This window comes from Plectropomus leopardus, chromosome 22 (genome assembly GCF_026936395.1).
Source record: "Plectropomus leopardus strain MGB_pleo_1.0 chromosome 22, ASM2693639v1, whole genome shotgun sequence".
Taxonomy (NCBI): domain Eukaryota; kingdom Metazoa; phylum Chordata; class Actinopteri; order Perciformes; family Serranidae; genus Plectropomus; species Plectropomus leopardus.
The window spans coordinates 322,501-350,000 of record NC_142197.1 but is presented as its reverse complement, the minus strand read 5'-3'; the positions used below and the strand labels follow the sequence as shown (position 1 = coordinate 350,000).

The window sequence follows — 27,500 nt, the reverse complement described above, 5'->3', positions numbered from 1 at the left end:
AAATAAAATAAATCAAACTGCAGCTAATTCACTGACATACAACCGCTGAGTTCCCAAAGCATCATGGGAACTGTAGTTTGACTGCTTTGTTCTAATAAAATATGTGTAGAGGTAAAAAAAGTACAAATGTGAGTCTGATCAATAACAGCAGTTTATTTAATATTTTCTGTTTCTCCATCATTAACCCTTTGAAACCTGGATCACTTTTCTGTCTTCAGACGCCGTCAGAAGTAATTGAACTTTCAAAACCTGAGAAAATATTGGTTTGACTTATTTTGAAGTTGAAAAAAATTAAAGACATATAGAAAATTATTTTTAAAAAGCCAGGGGGTAAATTCCAGAAAATTATCTTTTAATTATCATAATAGTATATTTGAAAATATTTTTATTTTTATTCTTAAGCATTTTTTCTGGTCATAATCTTGTTTTTGTTTTTTATTTACTTTCCATAGTTTTTTGTTTTACTAATTTTTGTCCTCCTCACTAATTACATGCTCATCTCTGGTTCGGTTCTTCTCGTTGCTGCTCGTTTTTCTTCTTCCGTGTTTTTAAAAATAATCCAGCCAGTTTTCTGAGGAGGTAAAGGGTTAACTGTAAAAGTCCACACAGAAGTTTATTCACCTTCAAACTCTATGATGTTTGTCTCTCTGCAGGAAACACTTTAGTGTGTGTGTGTGTGTGTGTGTGTGTGTGTGTGTGTGTCCTGCAGCTGCTGACAGGAAGTCTCCACCCTGCAGGACACACACACACACACACACACACACACACACACACACACACACACACACGCTGGGGAAAACTGCTTTAAAAAGGCTTAATTCAGCACAAATAGCAGAGTTTGACCATTAAATAAAACACTTTTAAATTCATTTTAAATAATGTAACAATAATAAAATTTAATACTTAATCACCTTAGTTTTTCAAATCACAAAAATCAGATCTTTATCATTGAAACAATTAATGAAAAACCAAAAAATAAAAACAGATCAATCAGCTGTTTATTTGGACTTTAATTTATCATTACTGAGTCTGAAAAACCAGATCTCCTCTTCTTCAGCCGAAGGTCCTGACAGCTGTGTCACATGACTGACAGCTGTGTTAACACAGGGGGCGGGGCCTCAGGTTCCCGCCAGCAGGTGAACAACAAGAAGAAGTTTTAATGACCTCATAAATCACAACGCGAGCAGCTGCTCCTCAACCATGGAGGCTCGATCTGTCTCTGACGGCCCCCCTGTGGTCCCTGATGGTTCGCTCCGTCTCTGACGGCCCCCCTGGGGTCCCTGATGGTTGGGTTCGAGTCTGGTCCCTGATGGTTGGGTCCTTGTCTCGTCCCTGATGGTTGGGTCCGAGTCTGGTCCCTGATGGTTGGGTCCTTGTCTCGTCCCTGATGGTTGGGTCCTTGTCTCGTCCCTGATGGTTGGGTCCTTGTCTCGTCCCTGATGGTCGGGTCCGTGTCCGGTCCCTGATGGTTGGATCCTTGTCTCGTCCCTGATGGTCGGGTCCGTGTCCGGTCCCTGATGGTTGGGTCCTTGTCTCGTCCCTGATGGTCGGGTCCGTGTCCGGTCCCTGATGGTTGGATCCTTGTCTCGTCCCTGATGGTCGGGTCCGTGTCCGGTCCCTGATGGTTGGGTCCTTGTCTCGTCCCTGATGGTTGGGTCCGTGTCCAGTCCCTGATGGTTGGGTCCGTGAACTGCATGAACTTTAAACTGCATCCTCCACCTGATTTTATATAATGTTAGTCAGTCATTTTCTGTAACCGCTTGTCCTCGTAAAGGTCGCGGGGGGGCTGGAGCCAATCCCAGCGGAAGGCGGGGTCACCCCGGACAGGTCGCCAGACCATCGCAGGGCCGACACATACAGACAAACAACCACACACACTCACACTCACACCTAAGGGCAATTTAGAGTCACCAATAAACCTGAGCTGCAGGTCTTTGGACTGTGGGAGGAAGCCGGAGACCCGGAGAGAGCCCACGCGGACACGGGAGAACACGCAAGCTCTGCACAGAAGGGCCCCCGCCCGGACCGAACCCCGTTCCAACTGGGATTTGAACCAGGGACCCTCTTGCTGTGAGGCAACAGTGCTAACCACAAAGCCACTGTGCCGCCCAGTGGCTGATTCACTGATGAAGTGAACAAAGACGTATTTTAGCCACCTGAAGGACTAAATATGAGTCCCTGACCCTGACCCTGACCCTGACCCTGACCCTGACCCATCCAAACAGGTTTTATCTGTGAACAGCAGCGCTGCAGGTCTGCAGCCTGCATCACTCACTGCGTTGGTGTGGTCATTGTATTTTATTTCAGAGGACGAGATTTCGTTTTGGGTTAGAAATCACGGTCAGGGACCCAAAGAGCTGAAAATGTCCTGAAATACTTTGTCTCTTTTTGCTGGTCTTCGTGTGTCTGTCGTCTCTCCGTCCGTGTGTTACCGCTGCGCTGTGGTGTTTCTGGTCTGTACTTTCTCTCTGTGTGTTTTTGGAGAAACTTGTCTCCAGCAGAGACCAAAACAGCTTCAGCCGGAGCCAAAACTCACAGCAGAACGTTTCCTGTTTCCTCCGAAATCACTAAATCACTTCCACATGTTCTCTGGGAGAGCGAGGCCAGATTCGGTCAGACTGCTTCCTGTTTCTCTCTGAGTCGGTTTTTATTTATTTCTTCTTCGTCATGTCTCTGTGTCTCTGTGTCTCTGTCTTGTTTTTGTGTATTATTGTTACGTGTATTCTTGGAGGTGTTTCTGTGGACAGCAGCCTGATCTTGAGCTCATTAACTTCGATCAGATGTTTCAGATCGTCACGTTTCTTCAGCTCTGTTTTCGGCTGAAGTCTGAAGCTTCGCTGCGTTCGTCTGTTTCCTCCCGCGCGACCTCGGACTGCTCATTTTGACTTTATGTCCAGAAACTCGTGAAACTAAAAAGTCTCGGTCAGTGGAGTAAAAGTACTCAAACCACAGTGCAGAAATACTCTGTCACTACGCTCAACATCTTTGCTTCAGTAAAAGTACATTTTACTGAAGTATTTTCTGCGAGTACTTTTACTGCTGGTACCTGAACAATGTTGTGAGCCTAATGTATTTGTACTGATTGTAACAGAGTTTGTGTGGTCATGTAAAACCTGGAAAAGTCCTGGAATTTAGTTTCACAAATCTGTACAATAACATGATGCGTTCGAGGATAACCGGGAATGTTAAAAATTCCACAGTAACGTTTTTTTCACAGTTTCTGGCTGATATATGTCGTCACTTTCATTTTTTAAGATCACCGGCGACTTTTAGAGAGAAAAAACACCAAACTGTTTCAAACTGCCAATCACCAAAACACCACTTTTTTATTCGTAAATCACCCAAAAGTTCAAACAAACAAAACTCAGAATCCGCCAAAAAAACATCACTAAACGTTAAAAAATCAAATTTGAATTAAAATTTTTAAAAAATTCAAAAGCATTTTTTTTAAATCAGCAATTTATTTATAAGAAAAATAATCACAGTTGGTTTTTTTTAATCATAAAAAAAGTTAAAGAAACAGGTGTGACTTCCTGTCTGTGTCTCCGTGGTTACAGGTGTAACTTCCTGTCTGTGTTTCCATGGTGACAGGTGTGACTTCCTGTCTGTGTCTCCGTGGTTACAGGTGTGACTTCCTGTCTGTGTTTCCATGGTTACAGGTGTGACTTCCTGTCTGTGTCTCCGTGGTTACAGGTGTAACTTCCTGTCTGTGTCTCCGTGGTTACAGGTGTGACTTCCTGTCTGTGTTTCCATGGTTACAGGTGTAACTTCCTCTCTGTGTCTCTGTGGTTACGGGTGTAACTTCCTGTCTGTGTCTCCATGGTGACAGGTGTGACTTCCTGTCTGTGTCTCTGTGGTTACGGGTGTAACTTCCTGTCTGTGTCTCCATGGTTACAGGTGTGAGTGGGTGGAGCCTGTTGCTGTGTCTCAGCAGTTCGGAGCGAAGCTGTCTGAGGAGGATCTCCTTCTCTCACCTGCAGCCGCAGCAGACGGTGAGACGCACCTGCACGTCACACATGATGTCACAGGATGATGTCACAGGATGATGTCACCGTGGACTCACCTGTGTGTGTGTGTGTGTGTGTGTGTGTGTGTGTGTGCGTGTGTGTGTGCGTGCGTGTGTGCGTGGTCAGGTGAACTTGTTGCCGGCGGTGATGGAGGCGTTCTCGGATGCAGGTGGCGGTCTCTGTCGCTTCCTCTCTGGCTCACACCTGACAGGTGAGTCACACAGGAAGCAGGTCACATGTCACCTCACAGTCACATGATCATATCCAATCACAGGAGTTGTTTTCAAGTTATTTGTAAATAAAGTTTATTTTTTCAGAGACTCACCTGTGCCCGTCTCTCTGTGCTCCACCATCTCAGGAGCAGAATTACCCATGAAGCCATGGGCCTGTGGATCAACCAATCAGAAGCTGCCGGCTCCTCGGGACTCAGCGGGAGCCGACAGGTGAGTTTCTGTCAGATGGTCTCAGGTGAGCTTCGGCCTGCTTACCTGTCTCAACTCTTCTTCTTCTGTCTGACAGTCAGTCACCTGTGGGAGCCCCGCCTCCTGCATTGGTTGCCATGGTGAATGTTTACGTCCTGGTGACCTCGGTGAGGCCGCTGACTTCCTTCCTGCATGACATCAGCGTGGTGACGACCAATCAGGAGCAGCGGGGTCGGCCCACAAAAGTACAACACCTGAGTTTGATTTTATTTCCACACATTTAGTTTTATATTTTTAATTCATTACTTCTTACGTTTTCTTTTATTTTGTGTTTTTGTTTTGTTTTATTTTCTTTACTTTCATTTTCATTTTATTTAGCTTGCTTTGTTTTCTCTTTTTTTTTATTTTTATTCTATTTCTTTATTTTATTTTATTTCCTCATTCAATTTTTATTTGATTGTATTACTTTTTTTGCATTTATTTAACTACATTTATTTTGCTTTATATTTTTTATGGTCAGTGTTTTTATTCTCTGACTTTATGACCTGCCGTGTGTGTGTTTGTGTTCTGCTGTGTGTCGTGTTTTTAGTGAACTGCTCCTTTAAGGCTCTTTTTTTATTCTCTGCTGCCCTCTGCTGGTCACATGACCTCCTCTCAGCTCAGGAGCTTCCTGCTGCAGCAGCTGGGATCCACCGGCTCCCATGATGCTCTGGGGCAGGTGAAGGAGGTGATCAGTGAGGTGCTGCATGCCGCCGTGTCAACCAATCAGAAGCAGCAAACACTCAGCAGGTAACAAACAAACAAACAAACAAACAGTGATCCTGAAAGAGCAGCTTTTTGTTTTTTAGCTTTTCCTGCAGCAGGTGTCAGGTGCTGTTGATGATTGATGGATTATTGAGTGATGGTGATTGATTCTGCAGATGATTGGCGGATTGTCTGATGGGTAATGATTGATTATTGATTGTGTTGCAGGTGTGTGTTGTGTTACCAGCTGCTGACCTTCACTCTGCTGTTCAGCGGCTCCATCACACCTGTCGTCGCCCAGGTAACGCACACACACACGCACACAACCTGTTTATGAGGTTTATCCTGATTATGATCATATTCAGGATGTGATGTCATGAATGAATGAAGGACTTATTAAATTAAAACAACTTATTAAAGAACAAAACAAAAGCAAACGTGTCTGTAACGCAGTCAGTAAAAGTAAAACTCGTGTCGTTTCCGTCACTCATTTCTCACTTTTTTCTTTTACCTCATAAATTATTTCAACAGATTTAGTTACAATTATTATCAGTTTATTCACCACCCACTTAAATCAATCAATCGATAACTCTCTCCGATTTATTTACGTTTCAGTTAAATCGATCGACCAGTGACTCTCTCAGATGTGTTTACAGTCCACATGTGCAGCCAGTGTTTCTGTGCGTTCGGAGAAGTCTGGTTTCGGTTCTTCATGTGCTCAGCCCAGTCTCTCTCACATTACTGCAGCAAATTCTGTTTTTTCAAAAACCGAATCAGCTGTTTACACGCTCAAACACATGAACCCGGTCATACGTGGGTTAAATTTTCACGTCCATACAAACACACTCAGCAGTTTGAACAAAAATGGCTTTTTACGATCGCCTGAAACTTATTTGTGATAACTGAGAGTTTTTCTGAAATGTACGTGTTTCCATTTGCTGTATTTTATACTCCGAATTTCAATTTGAACAATTTGAGTGTTAACGGAAACTCGCCTGGAGAGTCTCTGGACTAAAGCGAGTCTCCGGACTAAAGGTAGTCTCCGAACTAAAGCGAGTCTCCGGACTAAAGCGAGTCTCCGGACTAAAGCGAGTCTCCGGACTAAAGGGAGTCTCCGGACTAAAGCGAGTCTCCGGACTAAAGGGAGTCTCCGGACTAAAGTGGGTCTCTCCAGACTGAATGTCAGATGTTTATTATTGAATATATTTTTAATATCTGACGAGCTGATGTTTCCAACCAGAGAGAAGAGAAATGTGTGTGTTTATCATGTAGTGACCTGTCAGAGGGCCACCAGCCTAAGGTTGAGAAACTCTGCGCTCACAGTGACTCCACAGAACCACTGAAAAAACTCTGAGCTCTCATCTCTGCCTGCTTTTATTGTGAAAACACTCTGAGCTCTCATCTCTGCCTGCTTTTATTGTGAAAACACTCTCAGCTCTCATCTCTGCCTGCTTTTATTGTGAAAACACTCTGAGCTCTCATCTCTGCCTGCTTTTATTGTGAAAACACTCTGACTTTTGAGGAGGATGATGAAGATAATGAATATGATGAATATGAATATGTTACATTGATGATGTTAATTGAATCAGAATAAAGAGTGTTTTGTTTCTGTGACGAGTTCAGCTGATCTGTGATCAGTGAGGCAGCTCCGAGGACAGAGAGGACACTCTGTCTCCATAACACCTGTCCCTCCTCCTCCTGCTCCTCTTCCTCCTCCTCCTCTTCCTCCTCCTCCTCCTCTTCCTCCTCCTCCTCTCTTCATTTCCTTTCTTCTTCTGATCTTCCTGCTTCTTTCTTTTTCTTCTTCAGGTTGAAACTGATTTGACATTTTCTTCTCTGAGCGAGCACACATTTGACGGACAGATCACCAAAGATCTGATCCTGGAGGACACGCTGCACTTCCTGCTGTCCTCAGAGACTCACCTGTCCTCTGAGACACACCAGGTGAGACAACACAGCATTGAACAGCTTCAAACACTGGTGATTCCACCCACAGTGAAAATGAATAAACTCTTTTAATTTCTGTATTAAATGTAATAATTTTCCAGGTGAGTTTCTGTCGTTTCAGAAGATTTCAGTGTCAGTTTCAAAATTATTATTTTACTTAAAAAAATATTCTAGAACAAAAATCAGTGAATCTCTTGTAATACATCATCTGTGTTTTCTCAAAGTTTACCACACAAACATTATTGTCTTTAAAATCAGCTCTGAAATATATTTTGAAAACCCTGTTTGTCTCTGTCTGTCAACAGTACGGTGACTGCAGAGGGACACACAGCGTCTGTCTGTCGGAGGACGAGTTTCTTCTTTTGCTTCAGTTTCAGAGACAGATGAAGACGCCCTCAGCTTTTCAGCTGGTAATTAACAAATATTTTAATGTGAAAAACATGTTTTATTTTGATATCACCCAGAGGAAGCAGATATTTTATCTGTAAGCACGTCATTTATTCTTATGATAAATATTGACAATAATAGGGGTCCCAACATGGAGCCCTGTGGGACCCCAAAGTGAACTGAGGGACTGTTTGTTATTAGTAAGGGGGTTGCAAAATGCCGGCGGCATGTTAAATAGTATTTTAAGTGCTGGGGAGGGACAGAGGTTTCTTTAATTTGGTGTTAGTGGAGGGGCATACAACTTTTTTTTAAAACAATCTTTAAATTTGTTATGACTATTTGTAAAGGAAAAAAAAAGTTTGAATTTTTTTTCCTCTAAAATGTTTTTTGATTTTTTTTTTTTTAAAAACATGTATGTATTGTCTCTCTGTCTGTAGTTGTGCCCCAGCCCATCCTCGTCCTCGTCCTCGTCCTCGTCCGGTCCCCTCAGCATCTCAGATCTTCAGGTGAGGATCAGCCGTCACTATGAGCTGCGGAGGAACCAGAGTCACAGGTGAGAATCGGTCCGTCGATCCTCCGACAGTTTGTTTTGTTCGGACAGGAGTGATGATGTACTTCCTGTTTCCTGCAGAGCTGATGATGCAGAGGAACGGACCAATCAGGAGGCAGAGGAGGAGGAGAGCCCTGAGGGTGAGATGCTGCTCCAAAAACAAAAATCCAGCAGGTGAATCTGCCGTCAGACTCAGTGGCTTCCTGTCGTCCCCTTAGGTGGTCCGTGCGTGGACCCCCACCTCCGGCAGATCTACACAGACCCCCCCCTCACTCTGGCCCCGCCCTTCAGCCCCGGGGTCACAGAGTACCGTGCCGAGGTTGCCTTCGACACGGTGACGGTCCGAATCCAACCGGAGCCCGTTAGCGCAGCCTGCAGGGTCCACCTGGATGAACACCGAGGGCCCAGGTGAGACCTCTGACCTCTGACCTTTGACCAAAACCACCTGAGCCACGTCACTTTTCTTGTGCTGCATTCAGACATCTTTTGCAATATTTAACCCTTTAAATGCCGAGTAAAGTGGTGCAATTTCTTTCAGAAACAGTAAAAAAGGCAACAAGCAACTTGGAAATAAATGTTCCATGAGTCGCAAGAAATTAGTAGATTTAGAAAGTTATTTTGGTTTAAAAAGCTAGGGTGAAAAGAAAAAAGCCTTGGAAAAACTATATTCAAAATGATCATAAGTACATATTTAAAATGATTTTTAAGCATTTTTTCCAGCTTTGTTTGACTTGGGTTTTTTTTACTTCCTTTTTCTTTTTTATTTATTTTTAAACCAATTTTCAAGTAATTTTCTTGTATGTTTTGCTAATTTCTTGCTGATATTTTGTGGGTTCATTTTTTCTGTGGTGGCTCGTCGCCTTCTTTGCCGTGTTTTTGAGGTAAATAAAACCAGTTTGTTCAGGTTTCAGAGGGTTAAAGGCGCGATCTCTCCCTCCTCAGGATGGCGAACTATCCGGTGGGTCTGGGCGACAGCAGGATCAGCATCCTGGTGACGGACGACGGCGAGCCGGAGCCCGTCGTCATGACAATCTACACCGTGCACGTGTACCGTGAGAGCCGGCCCAGTCTGCCCATGTTTGGGGATCACGTGATGTGCAGCTTCCTGCAGGTAGGTCAGCTGCTCTGTGATTGGCTGCTGGGCAGGATGTGATGTCACGGTTAGAGTTCAGAGGCGGGAGATTTATGTGTTTGATTTGAATGTTTTTGAGACACGAGGCAGCTTCATGTGGAGCGTGTTGAGTGTTTGTGCTGCTGCAGTGACGTCTGGATATTTATTTATTAATGTTCATTTATTTACTTAATGTTCATTTAAAGGGACTCAGCTTATCAATAAGCATCGGTATAAAATACAAATATAAATCTGCCGCAGTCAGCAGAAAGGCTGATTTACATCTGTGGTCTCCTGACAGCAAACAGACGATAGAAATATTAAGAAAGAAAAACGAATAAAAATCATACAGTACAGGAACAGTAAATTAGTACAATAAAAAATACTCATATTGTTAAAAGTAAAAGTACCATTAAGGTTTTATTATGTCATTCCTCCTCTTTTTTCACATTTTTGGAAAACCTCCTTCCTGTTTTACCTCAGATTTGTACTTTAATGCAAAACTTGTGTAGTACTCAGTTACGCTGCAGCTCTGGTCGGAGGTGGTGATGTGTGACACGTGTGCAGATCAGAGGTTTAACATGCGTGTGTCCAGCAGGAGGAGACGTCACCTTCAACAACGCTGAGCAGGAAAACAGCAGAGTCGAAAACAGCAGAGTCGAAAACAGCAAAGAGTCAAAAACAGCAGAGTCAAAAACAGCAGAGAGACAAAAACAGCAGAGAGTCAAAAACAGCAGAGTCAAAAACAGCAGAGAGACAAAAACAGCAGAGAGTCAAAAACAGCAGAGAGACAAAAACAGCAGAGAGTCAAAAACAGCAGAGAGACAAAAACAGCAGAGAGACAAAAACAGCAGAGAGTCAAAAACAGCAGAGAGACAAAAACAGCAGAGTCAAAAACAGCAGAGTCGAAAACAGCAGAGAGTCAAAAACAGCAGAGTCGAAAACAGCAGAGTCGAAAACAGCAGAGAGACAAAAACAGCAGAGAGACAAAAACAGCAGAGTCAAAAACAGCAGAGAGACAAAAACAGCAGAGAGTCAAAAACAGCAGAGTCGAAAACAGCAGAGAGACAAAAACAGCAGAGAGACAAAAACAGCAGAGAGACAAAAACAGCAGAGTCAAAAACAGCAGAGAGACAAAAACAGCAGAGAGTCAAAAACAGCAGAGTCGAAAACAGCAGAGAGACAAAAACAGCAGAGAGACAAAAACAGCAGAGTCGAAAACAGCAGAGAGTCAAAAACAGCAGAGAGTCAAAGATGAAGGTGGTAACTTTAGTCAAAATAACTTTTTGTCATATTTTTTTGAAACTGTCATTATATTTAAATTTCAAAATCTGGTCTCTCTGGCTCCGCAGCCCCCGTCTCACGCATGCTCAGCCAAACTCACTACCGTCAGCGCGCGGCCTCGGGAGGAGGATAACGATACAATGGCCGAAGAAACAACCACCAGCGATGAAAAAACGGCTCAGTCCTCTGCTGACAGCAGCAGACACCGCGAGGACAGAGTCACAGACCGAAGACCAAAAACGAGCTAAAAGGAAAGAGAGCTCCGGTCTCATTCTCCGCCGGTGTCTCCGCCGGTGTCCGCTCCGCTCTCATTCTCTGCCGGTGTCTCCCCGAGTGTCTCCATCAGTATCTCTGCTGGTGTCCGCTCCGCTCTAATTGTCCAACAGGTGTCTCAGGTCTATGTCTTTGCTTGTGCAGTAATCGGTTAATGTCCTCTATAAGTGTCCAGATGAATGTGGACACTTTAGCAGAAACTCGTACTCTGCATCTACACATCTCTCTGAAGCATCGTCTTTGCGTATGTGTAGCATGAGAGCAAACAGTAAAATCAAACAGTAAAGTCACAATTTTCCCCGATCAATGAAGTATTTATGATTCTATTCCAAACATAAATTTGTCACATACCATGTATTGACACCGCTCTTCTCCAGGATTTATTATTATTACTGTGATCACAGGCTGACCTCGTTCAGTGAATTGATTTTGATGTTTTTGGTGGCTCAATTTGCACACATTTTAGCAAATATACTCAATCATAGAAATTATTGATAAATATACAAATGCAGCCTGAATAATAATAATAATAGCGTTTCCGGACGCTGCTCTTTTTATTAAAATGTTCTTTATAAAAAAGCATATTTCCTGTCAGACCGACAGCAGACCCTGAAGCCTGCAGGACTCGTCCTCAGCGTCCGCGGGTAAACAGCTGAGGCTCTCTGAGTCGTCTCTTGTTGAGGATGAAAGGCGGCGGCGGCGGCGTGTTCAGTGGTGTCGTGTTGCGGCGGCGGCGGCTGATCTCAGAGCAGCGTCCCGTGTGTTTGAGCGCCGGCTCGGAGCTCAGGTACGAACAAGAAAATCCCTGTTAAGTTTTCTTGTTGCACTTTGTCGCAAGCTGCGGCGCCGGCGTGCAGAATGTGACGCCACGACGACAAAACCTGCAGCAGAAGTGTGTGTGTGTGTGTGTGTGTGTGTGTGCGTGCGTGCGTGCGTGCGTGTGTGTGCGCGGGGCAGCGGCGGCTCTGTAGTCGGGGCCAGACGTGGCGGCTCCCACAGGGCCCCGAGTGAGCTGAGGCGGTGGGGTTTATTTGACCTCTGACCAGGAGAGGACGGAGCTCGCCACACATCTGTTACACTAAAGAAGAAGAAAAAGAAGAAGAAAGTTGTATTTAAGAGTGACAGAAGAAGAAGAAATAAAAGCAGAGGAACCATCAGACTGAACTTTATTGTTCCCATAAAGAACCGACAGAACGTCAGGCAGACAATAAAAATAAAGTGATTGACACAGTGAACTGTTTTTGTCCTCTTAGTGTCCGCGAGGTGCCAGAGTCCCCCACATCCCTGACAGAGGGCCTAAATAAGACCCTAATTTCCTTAAATACTGCAAATGTCCTAAATTTCTAGAAATGTCCTACTATCCTAGGAATGTCCTAAAGTCCTAGAAATGTCCTAAAGTCATAGACACATGAATGGGGCCCGTGAGTTTGGCCCCTGGCCCCCTGTTTATTTATTTATTTACATTGGATCCCCCTAAGTTGTTACCGTAGCAACAACGATTCCTCCTGGGGTCCACACAAACAAGACAAACATACTGGCCCCCTGTGGTTTTTAAAAGTGGCCCCCAGTTGAAGCCAGCTGAGAGTTTCTGGTCTGTCTTTCAGGACTGTGGTCTGCTGGTCCAGCCTGGTCTTTCTTGTGGTCTCCAGCCCCTCGTGGACTCTCAGAGTTCACCGCACACCTGCAGCTCAGGACACGCTGCAGGTCTGATGTCACTTCCTGACACCTTTGAAGACTCATCATGTGATGAATGCAGATTTTATTCTGTCTCACCTGTCTGTCTCACCTGTCCCAGGTCGGTGGGTGGTCCCGTGTCTCAGCTGTTCTGACAACAGGACGTGTGATTGGCGGGAGGTTGCCTGGCAACCAGACGGCTGTTACCACACAGTGGTGGAGCGCCCCCTGCTGCAGGACTGTCTGAGGGACAGGAAGGTGAGTCGGCTCGTCCCAGGTGTCTCACCTGACAGGGTCTCACCTGTTGGATGTGTGTGACCGTCCCGTGTGTCTTCAGGTGCTGTTTATCGGTGACTCGACAAACCGCGGGATGATGTACTTCCTGATGGAGCGCGTCAACTCCAGTCTGGAGGACTGGGGGAAGGCCCACGACACGCTGGTCTACAGGGACCTGAACGGAGGACGGACGCTGGTCAGCTACTCCTACTACCCCCAGTTCTGGTTGGACAGGACGCAGAGACCCACCTTCAGACAGGCGCTGCGCCAGCTTATCAACAGGTGAGTCAGGTGATCACCGTCAGGTGATCACTGTTAGGTCATGTGATGTTGGCGTGCTGACGAGTTTGTCCTCTGAAGGTCACGACCTCTGCTGAACTCTAACCGGACGGTGCTGGTGGTGGGCGGAGTCCAGTGGCTCAACACATACCACCTGAAGACGGTCAGAGACGTCCTCAGCAGGTGAGCAGACCACACTTTCAATAACACTAAGACATAATCTAAAAGATAATAAACACAAACTAATACGATTGGGTTTAAAATCAGTGACGTTTTATTTCCAGTGTCCTGCAACTCGCTGGACTTTGATACAGAATATTAAAGACCTTCTTTAGTGTTTTTGTTGGTGAGAACCAGGTAGACTGCAGTGCTGGGTCTGGATAGTGAGTGTTTTTCAGGTGGCGTCTGTAAGACCACCCAGGAAGCAGTTCTTCTTTCTTTAATCTTCCTTTATTGTGGGTGTGTGTGTGTGTGTGTGTGGTCTGCAACAAACAATAAAAACAGAAATCAATGACATTGCCTCTGTATTAAGTCAGCTATTGTTATCCTATTGTTTTAACAGAGCACATACTTAGCTGAGAAACAGCACAGCGCCACAGTTACAGCATAGATTGGCATATTACACCAAGCATACAACTCAAATTGCACTCATAATAAACTAAATATGACACAGACTGTGAACTAAACGAAGTTAAATGAGGGTGCATTCATCCCCACTATTAACCGGAAAATTTAAACAATACAGATGCATAAAATGTGAACTTAACTAGCTAGCGCGCTAACCGCTAACGTGCTAATCACTAGCATGCTAACCGCTAGCATGCTAACCGCTAACGCTAGCATGCGGGCGGAGGCCGCTAGCATGCTAATCGCTAGTGTTAGCATTGCAGGTAGCCACTGTGCAACTTCTCAACACATAGACTAACTCAACCATATGTAGGGCCTACTTACTTGTTCACAGGGACGCACACAGGTGAACACACAACACACTACCTGCGATTCAGGCAGGGAACAAGAACAGCTAAGAACAGCTCTCTGTACTACTTCTCATGACTGGACCCCTGAGCTGAATGAGGCGAGGTCGCACTCAGATGACGAGGAGGCGGAGCTGTGATGTCATCGGACCGGGAGCCTTTCATACAGTTTTATTGACAGAAAATGATACTGACACATAAATGTATTTTTTACATTTTTTTTAAACCTGCTTTATTTTGGTAAAGTTCAAGACACACCTGATGACATCACTGATCTTTTTCACATCATTTATTGTGAAGGTTTTCAGTTTGTTTCCTGTGTAAACGGCAGTGTCGTCAGCACTTTATATCAACAGCAGAGGATCCAACACTGATCCCTGTGGGACTCCTGCTCTGATCGTCGTGTGAAAACAAAGAGATTTATTGGCTTTAACTCCAGTGAAATACATTAACCGACATCTGCTCCGGTCTTTCAGCCTGAACTGACGTTTTCAGGCAGCTTTAACTTTTCATGGTAAATGGACTGTACTTGTATAGCCCTTTTCTAGTTTTATTGACCACTCAAGGCGCTTTCACACACATTCACACACTGGTGGCCGCGGCTCAGTAATCATTCACACGCACTCACGCTCCGATGACACGGCATCGGGAGCAATTTGGGGTTCAGTATCTTAGAAGTATCCAAGGATACTTCCACATGTTGGAGTCCGGAGGAGCCGGGGACGAACCGCTGACCTTCCGATTAGAGGACGACCTGCTCTACCTCTGAGTGAACAGTGAGATGTTCACAGACGTTCAGGGAACAGGGTTTTGGGCCGAGCTGGTCCTCCTCAATATATATTATATATATATAATATTATTGGTCCTTCAGCCAGTAGGTCCAGATATCAGAGTCAGGGTGGTGGTTACTATGACAACACTCAGTAACTGTTTCCTCCTCCTCAGAGAGTCTCTCAGTGGCATCACGGTGGTGGTGAAATCTTTGGGGATGGGTTTTCATCTTCCCGTGGACGGGATCCGCTCCCTCAGTCTGGTATGTTTCTGATTCCTGCTGCATGAAAAAAAAAAAGCTCTCCTGTGTTCACATCAACGCGCTCCTGTAGCCAGGGTTTTTACGAACCTGACAGAGTTTGGAAAACTAAATATACCCTAAAAGTTTGGGAAAAATCATGGATTTTTTTTCACAAACGTAAAATAATAACAAATGATGTGTTCAAGGACTGTTGGGAATTTGAAAATCCGACAATAATTCCTGTTTTTACTGTTTCTTGCTGTGTGAAATTGTGCTAGTTTCGGTCATAATAAAAAAACGTAAAAAAACAAAAATAAAAAAGCTTTAAAAGAAAAATCGACAGAAAATGTTTTTACATCGCAAAACAAAAATTGAAGAAAAAATCCCCAAAGTTTTGTCTTTAAAATTCACCAAAATTTAAAAACAAAATCAAACCAAACATTTTTTAAGAAAAAAAGTTGCCAAAAATTTTAATGAAAAAATTCACAATTTTTAGTTCAACTGTGTCTGAACCCTGCGTGGGGTTTAAAGAGTTAACATGGATGTGTCGTTTCAGAAAGAGATCCAGGATCTCTACAGAGAGAACCAGAATATCATCAGCACAGCAAAGCATCATGGGTACGAGGCGATCGACACATTCAGCATCACGATGGGTCGATACAAAGAGTTCCTGCAGGGTCGATGTGCCTGCCACTTCCATGAGGTAACGCTGCCGCTTATATCACCTAACAATATTTTATTCATCCCTCTAATAAAGAACAGTGTCGGTGTCAACGTGGCGTCCCTCAGGGAGCAGATCTCGGTCCTCTCTTCTTCTGTCTCAAAAACGCTCTCTGACCAATATGAGAACATCTTACACAGTTGTTTTAATTTGTTTTGTCCATCAAACGCTGAAGAAAGACCGTGTCACCTTTCTGCCTCTTCAGCAGAGCATGCTGACAGAGTCCTGGACCAATCAGAGGAGGCGTGATGGCGTGAATCAGCGTCTCGGTTTCAAAGGTTAACACCGGGTGCATCTCTTCTTCTCTCTCAGGTGGAGAAGAGGTTCTGGTCCTCCAGGCTCTCAGACGACACGACGTCCACGACCAACAGAACCGGATCCTTCAGAACCGCACCTGAACTCAGCAGCCTATCGGCCACGCGGGACACGGACCAGGAGGCGTGGCCTAAAGCCTCGTCCTATCACGTGAGAGGAGCGGTGAACCAGGTGTACTCTGAGATCCTGCTGAGCCGTCTGTGTCCCAGAGACGAGCACTGAGACAGGTGGACTCACAGGTGTGACTGTGCTTTTCAAAATAAAAGCAGGCTCTTAAAGTGACAGAGTTTAAACAAAACAAACAGCATCTGATCACAAAATCACCACAACATTTATGAGCTAAAGTCCCTCCAGAGTTCTCTCATCTACATTTCGTAAAGAATATAAACACTGCCGAGTTTCTCTCAAAAACTCCATAGAGAATTTATAAAGTTACACAGAATTATATTTTATATAATTAAAATCTGAACCAGCTTCTTCCTGAAGCTCCACCTGCTGGTTTCTGCTGCAGATACATCAGTAATGAGCTCTTAATGCGCCACGAGCTTCTGAGGCAGCACAGCTGATTGTAGTGAGCATCAGCTGCTCTCTGACTCGTCCCTCGCTCGTCCCTGACTCGTCCGTCACTCGTCCCTGGCTTGTCCCTCGCTCGTCCCTCGCTCGTCCCTCGCTCGTCCCTGACTCGTCCCTCGCTCGTCCCTGACTCGTCCGTCACTTGTCCCTGACTCGTCCCTGGCTCGTCCCTGACTCGTCCCTGACTCCCTGATGCTGCTCTCTTTACTGCAGGGCGACCTCTGTCTTGTGAGTCCGTACCAGATCGGACTGATATTTTTCGGCCGTGCACAGATTGTGACGTTCTTCGTTCGGTCAGCTAAAACATGCTCATTGATGAACTACTTTCTACTTTCTGATGCGTTTAAGAAGTTTCTTATCCGTGCTAACTACTTTCTGATGCATTATAATTATGTTTTTTAGTCCGAACTAAGTGGCCTCCGATGCATACTAGCTTTTTTCTGATCCTTACTAAGTTTTCGATGCATACTAACTAGTTTTTGATGTTTATTAGCTAGTTTTGCTCTGCATGCTAACTTGTTTCTGGTGAGTGCTAGGTAGCTTTTTTGAACATACAAACTAGTATTTAATGCATACTAACTGTAGTGCACCAGGTAGTTTCTGATGTAAACCAGCTGTGTTCTAGCTACTTTTCTTCTGTGAGAAAAGTCGTTCTGAAGTTTATGAGCTAGTTTTGTTTAGCTTTTGTGTTTCTTTTCCACACTACTAAGGTCTGCTTACTACTTCCTCATGCATACTAGCTGCTTTAATACTTTAAATATTCTATCATGTGCACTAGCTAGTTTCTTATCTATACGACCTCGTTTCTGGTGCATACTTGCTAGTTTCTTAACCATGCCAGTTAGTTTCTCATCCATACTAATTAGTTACTGATGTAAACTAACAAGTTTAATGTCCAAACTAACTATTTTATGATGTGCACTAGCTAGTTTAGCTCGTTTTACTAACTAGTTTCTCATGCATACCTGTTAGTTTCTTATTCAAGCTAGTCTAGTCTTGTTATGCACTAGTTACTAACTAGTTCCTTTTGTGCACTAATTTGTTTCTGATGCCTGCTAGTTAGTTTTCTTTTTCAAAAGTAGCTAGTTTCTGCTGCACACTAACTAGTCTCTCGTCCGTACTATCTAATAACTTTATAAGTATGTTTCTTGTTTGTAGTAACTAGTTTCTGATGTGCACTCGCTACTTTCATCTCAGAACTAGTTTTCTCATGCATACTAACCAGTTTATACTCTCGTTTCTGATGTACACAAACTAGTTTTAGTGCAAAGTAACAAGTTTAACTAGTTAGGTTATGTGTCAGGAGTAAGCTTTTTTCTGTTTCTGCGTCACAATCAGAGGTTAAAATCTCATGTTTAGTCTGTGCTCTCGTTAACTCTTTCACCTCTGTCTCTCTGTGCCTCCTCCTCCTGCTATATTGATATTTATATTTTTCTCTCTGTGCTCAGTGTGCCGTCGGTAACAATCAGAGGTTAAAATGTCATATTTAGTCTGGGCTCTGTGTCCTCCTCCTCCTGTCTGTGTATTTATATTTTTATACCTCAGCCGTTGACCTTATTGTGTATATATGAGATAATATTCAGAACCAAAGACGCGATGATAACTGTGTTTTTATCATGTGAAGAAAAGTCTTATTCTCTGCGTATGTTTCTATATTTTTCTACAGATTTTAATGTGCCTTTATCTCTAAACATGTTTACATGCTGGACAAAATAGAATATATTGTATTTATATGAATGTTGAAGTTTCTGCTCGACTCTGAAATATAAAAAAAAAACTTTACCACAAAGACCATTTTTATCAATAACCAACATGACTGTGAAAAAAACATTAATTCTTAACTAAACTCTTTACTCTTTTTTATAATCTCACCTCAAATTCTGCTTTTTACTCTTCAAATTTTCACAAACTCACCATTTTTAAAAACAGTGTCAGTTGTGTTTTTATACATTTGAATATTTCCCTTCTTCCGTAAAAGTTGATGTCATAAAACTGAAGGTTTAATCACTTTCTGTCCGTCTTTCTTTCTTCTCTTAAATCACTCGTCTTCATCACTTTGACAATTTGGTGGAAGATTTGATGAGAAAGCTTTTTTTAAAATTTGATTAACTTTATTTTTCTTTCAACTCTGAACAAAAGTTGAGTGTGAAAGTTCATTCTTGACCGTTGAAATAATTGTTTTGATTTAAAAAAAAAAAGAAAGAAAGAAATTGGTTGATGTGGTTGAAAGTTCTGGAAAAGGCTTTTGAAAGTTTTTAAAATATGTAAACTTTGTATTTGAAGTGCTGTTTACATGTTGGCTGACTTTTTTTTTTTAATGTTTACATCAAACTCCAAAAATCTGGCCAGTTTAAAGTTTTACTTCACATGAATGTCTTGCAGAAATGGACTGATTGAGTTTATCAATCATAACAAATGTGAAATCAGGAGATAAATTATTGATCAGGTGAAGCAGAATTCACCAGAAACCATCGATTCATAAAATATCTGAACTTTTGTTGTAATATTTTAAAATATTCATGATGGTGTTAAACTGACAAACGTTTGAATGCAGTTTGTGTTTGTGGGGCAGAAATGGTTTTTTATATATTTTTTATATATATTTTTACTCTTCCGAAATCAGTCGGTCTTTTTTCTCTTTTTTCTTTTTTTAAATTGGTAAATCAGTCCTTTTTTTAAAAAAATCTGTTAAAAAAAATAGATCTGTCTTTTTTAAAAAAAAATCGGCAAATTAATCTTTTTATTTAGCCTAAAAAAATGAATAGATCAATCTGTTTTTATTGGTAAATCTGTGTTTAATTGGGTTTTTTAACCAGTTGATTTGTCTCTTCTTTTTTTAACAGTAATTTTTTTTTGTTATACCTTTCTCTTTTTTCAATTGTTAAATATAGGCCTTCTTTTTATTAGGCTTTTATTATTATTATTATTATTATTATTATTATTATTATTATAATTATTTTAATTTTTATTTATATATATTATCAGATTTTTTTAAATGGGTAAATCAGTGTGCGGTTTGTCTCTTTGATCCTTCTGTCCGTCCAATCAGTGTCCAGCTGACGTCAGCTGCTGAATATGAATCCGGTCCAATGAGGATCCTCCGGGACTCGGTCTGGTCCCCTCGGCCCCGCTGCTCCTCCTGCAGATCACAGACTTCTTCATCCTCGCCGCTTCTTTCCACCGGACCGCCAACGTCCCGGGGCGACCAGGACTAATGGAGCCGCTCTGGGCCCGGGTTTAGAGTGATCTGGATGGACCGAGTTTAGCGTGATCCGGATGGGCAGAGCGCGGTAGCTGCATAGGGGATGGAGGGTCGGTTGTGTGGAGTTCTGATCCTGCTGCTGCTCTCCGTGAGTCCGCTCCGCTGCGCCGCCTCCTGGATGTGAGTACACCGTGCGCCGGAGCGCACGGTCTTTACGCACCGCGGACACCCGTCTGATCTAAAGAGAAGACCGACTGCTTCATCCTAAACCCGCTTTAACCACAAACACAGAACAAACACGACACGTCAAGAGATTAGTCTGACATTCATCCAAAGAGTCGGTTATTCTGCGGTGGATCCGGATCGATGCGCGCGCCGCTTTCACGCACAAACCAATCTCCGTCAGAGAATCGATCACTTGAAGGCCTCCGTCTGCTCTGCTGCACGCACATCAAAAACACAAATTAAAATGTTTTAATCTGGATCAGAAGCAAACGGACCCGAGTGAAGTTTGGGATCTGACAGTTTAAAAAAAAACAGGATCCACATAACATGAAGGTTTGCGCGCCGGTTTTACGCAGCTGCAGTTTGGGGACCGAAGTAACCGAACCCCGTTTAAAATGTCAATTTAAGATTTCCTTTGTGTTTCCGCTCACACACACACACACACACACACACACGGAGATTATTATTCTGTCCGGTTTAGTTTTTGCACTGATGAACTCACTCTTACATTAAATCTGCAAAACATTCATCGAAATCTACAAAATGTCCCGTATTTTAGTAAAATGCGCATTTATTTCCAATAGGATCACGCGCCAAAAACGAGTTTGAAAGTTGGATTTAAAAATAACAATAATACTTAGCATTATTATTTTAGACGAGAGGCCGAATTCCTTTTAAAAATCTAAATTGAAATTGTCCCTCTGTGTCTCGTCGGGTGAACAGCCTCTGGATTAATATTTAATGCTGCTGTTAGAATGATGGAATCGGCTCTATAATTCGGGCTGTAGATCAAATGATCAGATTTACACATTTGTGAATAAAATGCCAACTTTTTTATTTAGTTTTGTCTGTTCAGCTACTCATGAGGTAAAATCTGTGGAAACGAGAAAAGAGACTAAAATCTGAGATTTAAAATGCAGAACTCCAACCTGAGCGCCTTCAGTCAGATCCAACAAAGACATTCCTGTTAAAACACACACACACACACACACACACACACACACACACCTTCAGAAGAGAGGACACACTCCTGATTCGGCCTGCAACAAAATAACTTTTTGATAATAATCTTCATTTTATTTATAGAGCGTTTTTCACAACACTCAAAGACGCTGAACAGAGACAGAAACTAAGTCAGTAAAACATCAAATCAAAATAACTTCAGTAATTAAAATCTGACCTTTTTATTGTGGATTGAGTCGATCATTTGGATCTCAGCTGAAACACACAAATCTGCTCGCTGGTTCACTTTCATCTACATTTCTGATCAAACCAAATTCCATTTTGACAAATGTCCATGTTTGTTTTTATTAAACGGCACGTGAGCTTTTATTCGAGCATCGTCTCCAGCGAACAAACGCGCCCTTTAATTCAGCTCATGTTTGATCGTTACTGCACATTTTCTCTGTCTGAATCAACACGAAAAATCTACACGAGTCTCGCTGCGTTCAGACGCCTCTCACGAGCTGTTTAACCCTTTGAAACCTCAGCAGATTGCTTTGATCTCTTTCTGAACAGGGAGGGAAATAATTCACTGAGCAATCTTGCAAGAAATGTCCCACAAACCGCAAGAAATCAATAAAAGGTGACAAAGATATTTATAAATATACATATATATATATATATATATATATATATATATATATATATATATAATTTTCTGCACTTTGTGGGTAATTTTAAGGTAATTTTCTTAAAAGTATTTACAGATTTCTTGCCGTTTTCTGGTCGATGTGTCGTGAAGTTGCGCGTTGTCTTCTCGTGTTTTTTTGAAAGAAATAAAATCAGTTTGCTCAGGTTTCAAAGGGTTAAAATAGATTAAAAAAACAAATATCCTCACAGTGTTGATGAATTTCCGACCTCCTCGGTTGCGCCTTTGTGAACCCTGAAACGATCCACAGGTTACTGCAAATATTACTTCCACAGATTTGAGAAAATCAAATTCCCTTTAAAATCAACCTATTAAAATATTCATTGATTACTGGCCCAGACACACCACATATTATTCAATAAATGTGATTAATTTAACTTAATTTATTTTGATCTTAATCCAGTTGATTCATTATTAAATTCAGTTCATTTATTTCCCACAAAGTGACAGTTATTTTCATAAAGTCTTCACTTTTAATTTGCCTTATTGTCCTCTGAGGCCTGTGGAGGCCAGCAGCAGCGATCAGCTGCCTCACACCTGAATAAAATGTGTTAATATAAGACGCCTTACATCCATAATGTAATACACGTTCATGACGTCTATGTATTCAAGTTTCTGAACGTCGGAAACTTTTTATTCAAATGGACATTTTTTCTGTGAGGATTAATGCGGATGTCTGTTCCTCCTCCTCCTTTCTCTTCCTCTCTCCTCCTCCTCTCTCTTCCTCTCTTCTCTCTCTTCCTCTCTCCTCCTCCTCTCTTCTCTCTCTTCCTCCTCCTCCTCCTCCTCTCTCTTCCTCCTCCTCCTCTTCCTCCTCCTCCTCTCTCCTCCCCCTTCTCCTCCTCTCTCTTCATCCTCCTCTCTCCTCCTCCTCCTCTTCCTCTCTCTTCCTCTCTCCTCCTCCTCTCTCCTCCTCCTCCTCCTCCTGTCTCTTCATCCTCCTCTCTCCTCCTCCTCCTCTTCCACTCTCCTCTCTCTTCCTCTCTCCTCCTCCTCTCTCCTCCTCCTCTTTCTCTCTCCTCCTCCTCTCTCTTCCTCTCTCCTCCTCCTATTCCTCCTCCTCCTCTCTCCTCCTCCTCCTTCTCCTCCTGTCTCTTCATCCTCCTCTCTCCTCCTCCTCCTCCTCCTCTCTCCTCCTCCTCCTCTTCCTCTCTCCTCCTCCTCTTTCTCTCTCCTCCTCCTCTCTCTTCCTCTCTCCTCCTCCTCTTCCTCCTCCTCCTTCTCCTCCTGTCTCGTCATCCTCCTCCTCCTCTTCCTCTCTCCTCTCTCCTCCTCTCTCCTCCTCCTCTCTCCTCCTCCTCTTTCTCTCTCCTCCTCCTCTCTCTTCCTCTCTCCTCCTCCTCTTCCTCCTCCTCCTTCTCCTCCTGTCTCTTCATCCTCCTCTCTCCTCCTCCTCTTCCTCCTCCTCCTCTCTCCTCCTCCTCCTTCTCCTCCTGTCTCTTCATCCTCCTCTCTCCTCCTCTTCCTCCTCCTCCTCCTCCTCCTCCTCTCTCCTCCTATCTCTTCCTCCTCCTCTCTCCTCCTCCTCCTCTTCCTCTCTCCTCCCTCCTCCTCCCTCCTCCTCCTCTCTCCTCCTCCTCTTTCTCTCCTCCTCCTCCTCTCTTCCTCTCTCCCCCTCCTCTTCCTCCTCCTCCTTCTCCTCCTGTCTCTTCATCCTCCTCTCTCCTCCTCTTCCTCCTCCTCCTCCTCCTCTCTCCTCCTCCTCCTTCTCCTCCTGTCTCTTCATCCTCCTCTCTCCTCCTCCTCCTCCTCCTCCTCTCTCCTCCTGTCTCTTCATCCTCCTCTCTCCTCCTCCTCCTCCTCTTCCTCTCTCCTCTCTCCTCCTCTCTCATCCTCCTCTCTCCTCCTCCTCTTTCTCTCCTCCTCCTCCTCTCTCTTCCTCTCTCCTCCTCCTCTTCCTCCTCCTCCTTCTCCTCCTGTCTCTTTATCCTCCTCTCTCCTCCTCTCTCCTCCTCTCTCCTCCTCCTCCTCTTCCTCTCTCCTCCTCTCTCCTCCTCCTCCTCCTCCTCCTCAGGTGGTTGGGTGTGACCTCGGCGGCTCTGGAGGAGGAGCAGGTGTGCTCTGACCTCCCTCTGAGCCACAGACAGCGTGACTTGTGTCGTCAGAAGCTCTTCCTGCTGCCGAGTATTCGGGACGGAGCTCGTCTGGCCATCGCCGAGTGTCAGAGTCAGTTCAGACAGGAGAGGTGGAACTGCTCCACCACCGAGCAGCCCAGCGTGTTCGGACACGAGCTGACCAGCGGTGAGGACCGCCGACACCGTCATGACCCCGCTGCAAAGAAACAAAAAAACAGACACAACAACAGGAAGTTAACAACACACCACGAAATAAAAACTACAGCAGACACACTCAGCTCACAGCCGGGGGCCAAATCTGGCCCCCAACATTTGCCACGCGTCCTTAAATCCTGGAAACGTCCTAAAATCCTAAAAATGTCCTGAAATGTCGATGATAAATGGAGGAACTTTGTTCCAGCTCAGTCTGTTCTGATCTGGTTCTCAGACCTATGGTGACCCCCCTCCCTCTTGTCCTGCAGGAACCAAAGAAACGGCGTTTATCTACGCGGTGATGGCGGCGGGGCTGGTCCACGCTGTCACGCGCTCCTGTAGTCATGGCAACATGACGGAGTGCGGCTGCGACGCTCGGCTTCGGGGCGGCGGCTCGCCGGCGGAGGGCTGGCACTGGGGCGGCTGCTCGGACCACGTTCAGTACGGGATCTGGTTCAGCCGCAAGTTCATCGACCACAGCGTGAAAAACACGTCGACCGCCACCAGAGGAGGGTACACGCTGAGCACCGCCAACCAGCACAACAGCGAGGCTGGCCGCCAGGTGACCACGCCCACAGGAAACACCTCCTTTACCTGATCGATCAGAGTCTGAAGCAACAAACCGATGATCAGTGTTTTTATTCTTCTTCTCTGCTTCAGGCGATCGTCCGGACGATGTCCACGCACTGCCGTTGCCACGGCGTCTCCGGCTCCTGTGCGGTGAAGACCTGTTGGAAGACGGTGGCGCCCTTTGAGCGAGTCGGCGTCTACCTGAAGGAGCAGTACGAGCGCAGCGTGCAGGTGTCGGACCGCTCGAGGAGGAAGACGAGGAGGAAGGATCAGCGGCGCCTCCCCGTCCACGCGCATCAGCTCATCTTCTTCAACAAGTCGCCAAACTACTGCGTGGAGGACCCGCGGCGGGGCGTCGCCGGCACCAGAGGGCGCCGCTGCAACCGCACGTCCGCGGGCTCAGACAGCTGCGTCCTGCTGTGCTGCGGCCGCGGATACAACACGCACCTGGTGAGACACGTCCAACGCTGCGAGTGCAAGTTTGTCTGGTGCTGCTACGTCCGCTGCAGGCGCTGCGAGAGCATGAACGACATGCACACCTGTAAATAAAGACGACAGGAGCACACCTGTAAATAAAGACGACAGGAGCACACCTGCAAGTAAAGACGACAGGAGCACACCTGTAAATAAAGACGACAGGAGCACACCTGTAAATAAAGACGACAGGAGCACACCTGTAAATAAAGACGACAGGAGCACACCTGTAAATAAAGACGACAGGAGCACACCTGCAAGTAAAGACAAACAGAACACACCTTGACAGAAAGACAACAACAAAGACACATTTGACACATAGTCCTGAACACTCTCTCTGTCTCTCTCTCTCCATCTATATCTGTCTCTGTCTCTCTGTCCCTCTCTCTGTCTGTCTCTGTCTCTCTGACAGCTAAGTAAACAGGTAAACAGGTAAACAGGTGAACAGGTGAACAGCGCTATCTAGCGGTTTGACCCTGGTCTTACGCCGCACTATAAACACACTGTGGCACTAGTTAAGGTGTGTAGATCAGCTGTGAGGCGGAGTGATACAGGCAGAGTTAAAAGTTAACTGTACTCTATGTCAGCGCTCGTGGAACGCCTCTCGACCAATCACATTGCTTGGTCTTTCGTATAATGAGTTTTAATCCTGAAGATTTTCATCAAATCTCATCAAAATGTTTCATTATTTATGATCCACAGTCAGCGATATTATCTGATTTAAATCTTAGTTCGTTTTTTTTTTTACATCTGGTATTTTTTATTCATGTCAAAGTCGGACACACACACACACACGCACTTTTTTGTTGAAATCTTTATTCAGCTTTGAAACTGTTTTTCTTTTTTTCTTCTTCTGGTGAAGCAGATTAAACTTTCAGCTGATGAGACTTTAAAGGGAATCTGGATCTTTTTCGTCAAAAACTGAATCTGGATCTGTTCTGGAAAACTTTCATGTTGCTTTTTCTTTGACAGTAAAACTTTATTTTAAAAAAATAAAGTTTGACTGTTTGTTCTTCATAAAGAAAACAGGAAAAATAAACAAAGATGTAATATTTTTATAATCCTGGATATTTTTTTTTGCAACAGACTGATTCAGAAAAACTTCTGAAGACAGAAAATATTTTGAAAAATAAATTATTTTATTTTATTTTATTTATTTTTTTCAATAAACATTCGTTCATTCATGTGTACATTTTTTTAATGTTTATTTCTGCAGATATCTGATCCATAAATCCAGCAGCAGTTCAAACTGATCTGTGAACAGTTTCAGGTGGAGGACAGTCTTCATCACTCTGCGGCCTCCTGACGGACGGACCGAGCAAAGACACGATGGAAAAACTACAAAACCACAAACACCAAACTGAGCCAAAGAACAGGAAACAACAGTGAAGGTAAAACACTCACAGGAAGTCGTCATCTCTCAAAAACAAAATGACAGAAACTAAAATAATCCAAAAAAACTTTATTCTGACATATTTCATGACAAGGAAATGCTAAAAATGACTTTCCATAAAAAAAGAATAAACTAGGAGATAAAGGAGACTAAAACAAGACATGCAGGAGAATTAGAGGCGATAAAGAACAATAAAACAATCTGTTCAGGAGAATAAAACAGGAGATAAAGGAGAATAAAACAGACAGCTCAGTGAGAGAAATGAATAGAAACCGAGAATTTTTTTTTATTTAATTCAATAAAGTCAAGAAAAAAGTTTGCAGCCTCATTTTAAAAGAACTAGAGATTTTTTTTAATATCACCATCACCACTTTGTAATAATTACAAGTTAAAAAAATTATAATTTATTTAAATAAAATGAATGAGATTAATAGCTCCTCCGTGTTGTATAATAATAATAATAATAATAACAACATACAGCAGCTGTCAGAGTTGAAAATCAGTTGGTATTTTTGTAGCTGAACATGTGATTAATGATGATGAGCTCAAAGCAAACAACATCGTCCTGTTAGTACAACCACTCAGCAGAATACACTCTGTGTGTGTGTGTGTGTGTGTGTGTGTGTGTGTGTGTGTGTGTGTGTGTGTGTGTGTGTGTGTGTGTGTGTGTGTGTTTGATGACAGAGCACAAAGTTTCAGGAAAAAGAAAAAAGAGCAACAGAATGGTTTTTACAGTCCAGGATGTCCTGCTATTCACTGACACACAGGCACACACACACGCACGCACGCACGCACGCACGCACACACACACACACACACACACACACACACACACACACACACAGCTGACATTATTTTCTTGTGTCAAGTGAAAAATTCAGATTTAGTCTGAAGTGTTTGTTAATATTCTGGAACAGATAAAAGCTTGTCGTCAGCATACACTGATAAATAATGATAAATAATGATAAATAATGATAAATAATGATAAATAATGATACATAATGATAAATAATGATACATAATGATAAATAATGATATGTTCTATATGTACCGACATGTAAAGTGATGATCTGTCAGTCGAGCTGAGAGTTCAATAGACTAACTAAAAAACGAAGAGGAGGCAGAGGACGGCCCCGTCAGCTTCTATCATCTTATTCATCACCACAGAA

General features: G+C 43.6%; 2 protein-coding genes and 1 long non-coding RNA gene across 4 annotated transcripts in view; 2 read left to right on the top strand and 1 right to left on the bottom strand.

Annotated features, from left to right (window-relative positions):
• Nucleotides 1–19,733, top strand: part of cped1 (cadherin-like and PC-esterase domain containing 1) — a 27,029-nt gene extending 7,296 nt beyond the window's left edge. Inside the window, exons 3-22 of one of the 2 annotated variants that reach the window (XM_088072598.1) lie at nt 3,898–3,992; nt 4,134–4,218; nt 4,366–4,450; nt 4,527–4,674; nt 5,088–5,218; nt 5,402–5,474; nt 6,983–7,117; nt 7,426–7,530; nt 7,945–8,060; nt 8,139–8,197; nt 8,276–8,465; nt 9,000–9,168; nt 12,330–12,429; nt 12,521–12,657; nt 12,737–12,957; nt 13,036–13,137; nt 14,874–14,961; nt 15,497–15,643; nt 15,974–16,215; nt 19,599–19,733. In XM_088072598.1, coding sequence (XP_087928724.1) covers nt 3,898–3,992; nt 4,134–4,218; nt 4,366–4,450; nt 4,527–4,674; nt 5,088–5,218; nt 5,402–5,474; nt 6,983–7,117; nt 7,426–7,530; nt 7,945–8,060; nt 8,139–8,197; nt 8,276–8,465; nt 9,000–9,168; nt 12,330–12,429; nt 12,521–12,657; nt 12,737–12,957; nt 13,036–13,137; nt 14,874–14,961; nt 15,497–15,643; nt 15,974–16,198 — 2,411 coding nt within the window. In that variant the 3' untranslated portion in view covers nt 16,199–16,215; nt 19,599–19,733. Of the gene's footprint in view, nt 1–3,897; nt 3,993–4,133; nt 4,219–4,365; nt 4,451–4,526; nt 4,675–5,087; nt 5,219–5,401; nt 5,475–6,982; nt 7,118–7,425; nt 7,531–7,944; nt 8,061–8,138; nt 8,198–8,275; nt 8,466–8,999; nt 9,169–12,329; nt 12,430–12,520; nt 12,658–12,736; nt 12,958–13,035; nt 13,138–14,873; nt 14,962–15,496; nt 15,644–15,973; nt 18,557–19,598 lie in introns of those variants that run through there. The other variant, XM_088072597.1, reaches the window with a different exon arrangement.
• LOC148185825 (uncharacterized) lies at nt 13,206–14,047 on the bottom strand. Its single transcript, XR_015775490.1, has 2 exons — nt 13,906–14,047; nt 13,206–13,436 (listed from the first exon to the last, which is right to left on the bottom strand). It is a non-coding gene; the product is annotated as an uncharacterized LOC148185825 (long non-coding RNA).
• A 61-nt stretch (nt 19,734–19,794) lies between the features above and the next one.
• On the top strand, nt 19,795–26,068 carry wnt16 (wingless-type MMTV integration site family, member 16). Its single transcript, XM_088072599.1, has 4 exons — nt 19,795–19,931; nt 23,642–23,868; nt 24,164–24,456; nt 24,555–26,068. The coding sequence occupies exons 1-4, from the start codon at nt 19,855–19,857 to the stop codon at nt 25,011–25,013; spliced, it is 1,056 nt and encodes a 351-aa protein (XP_087928725.1). The 5' UTR covers nt 19,795–19,854; the 3' UTR covers nt 25,014–26,068.
• The last annotated feature ends 1,432 nt before the right edge of the window (nt 26,069–27,500 follow it).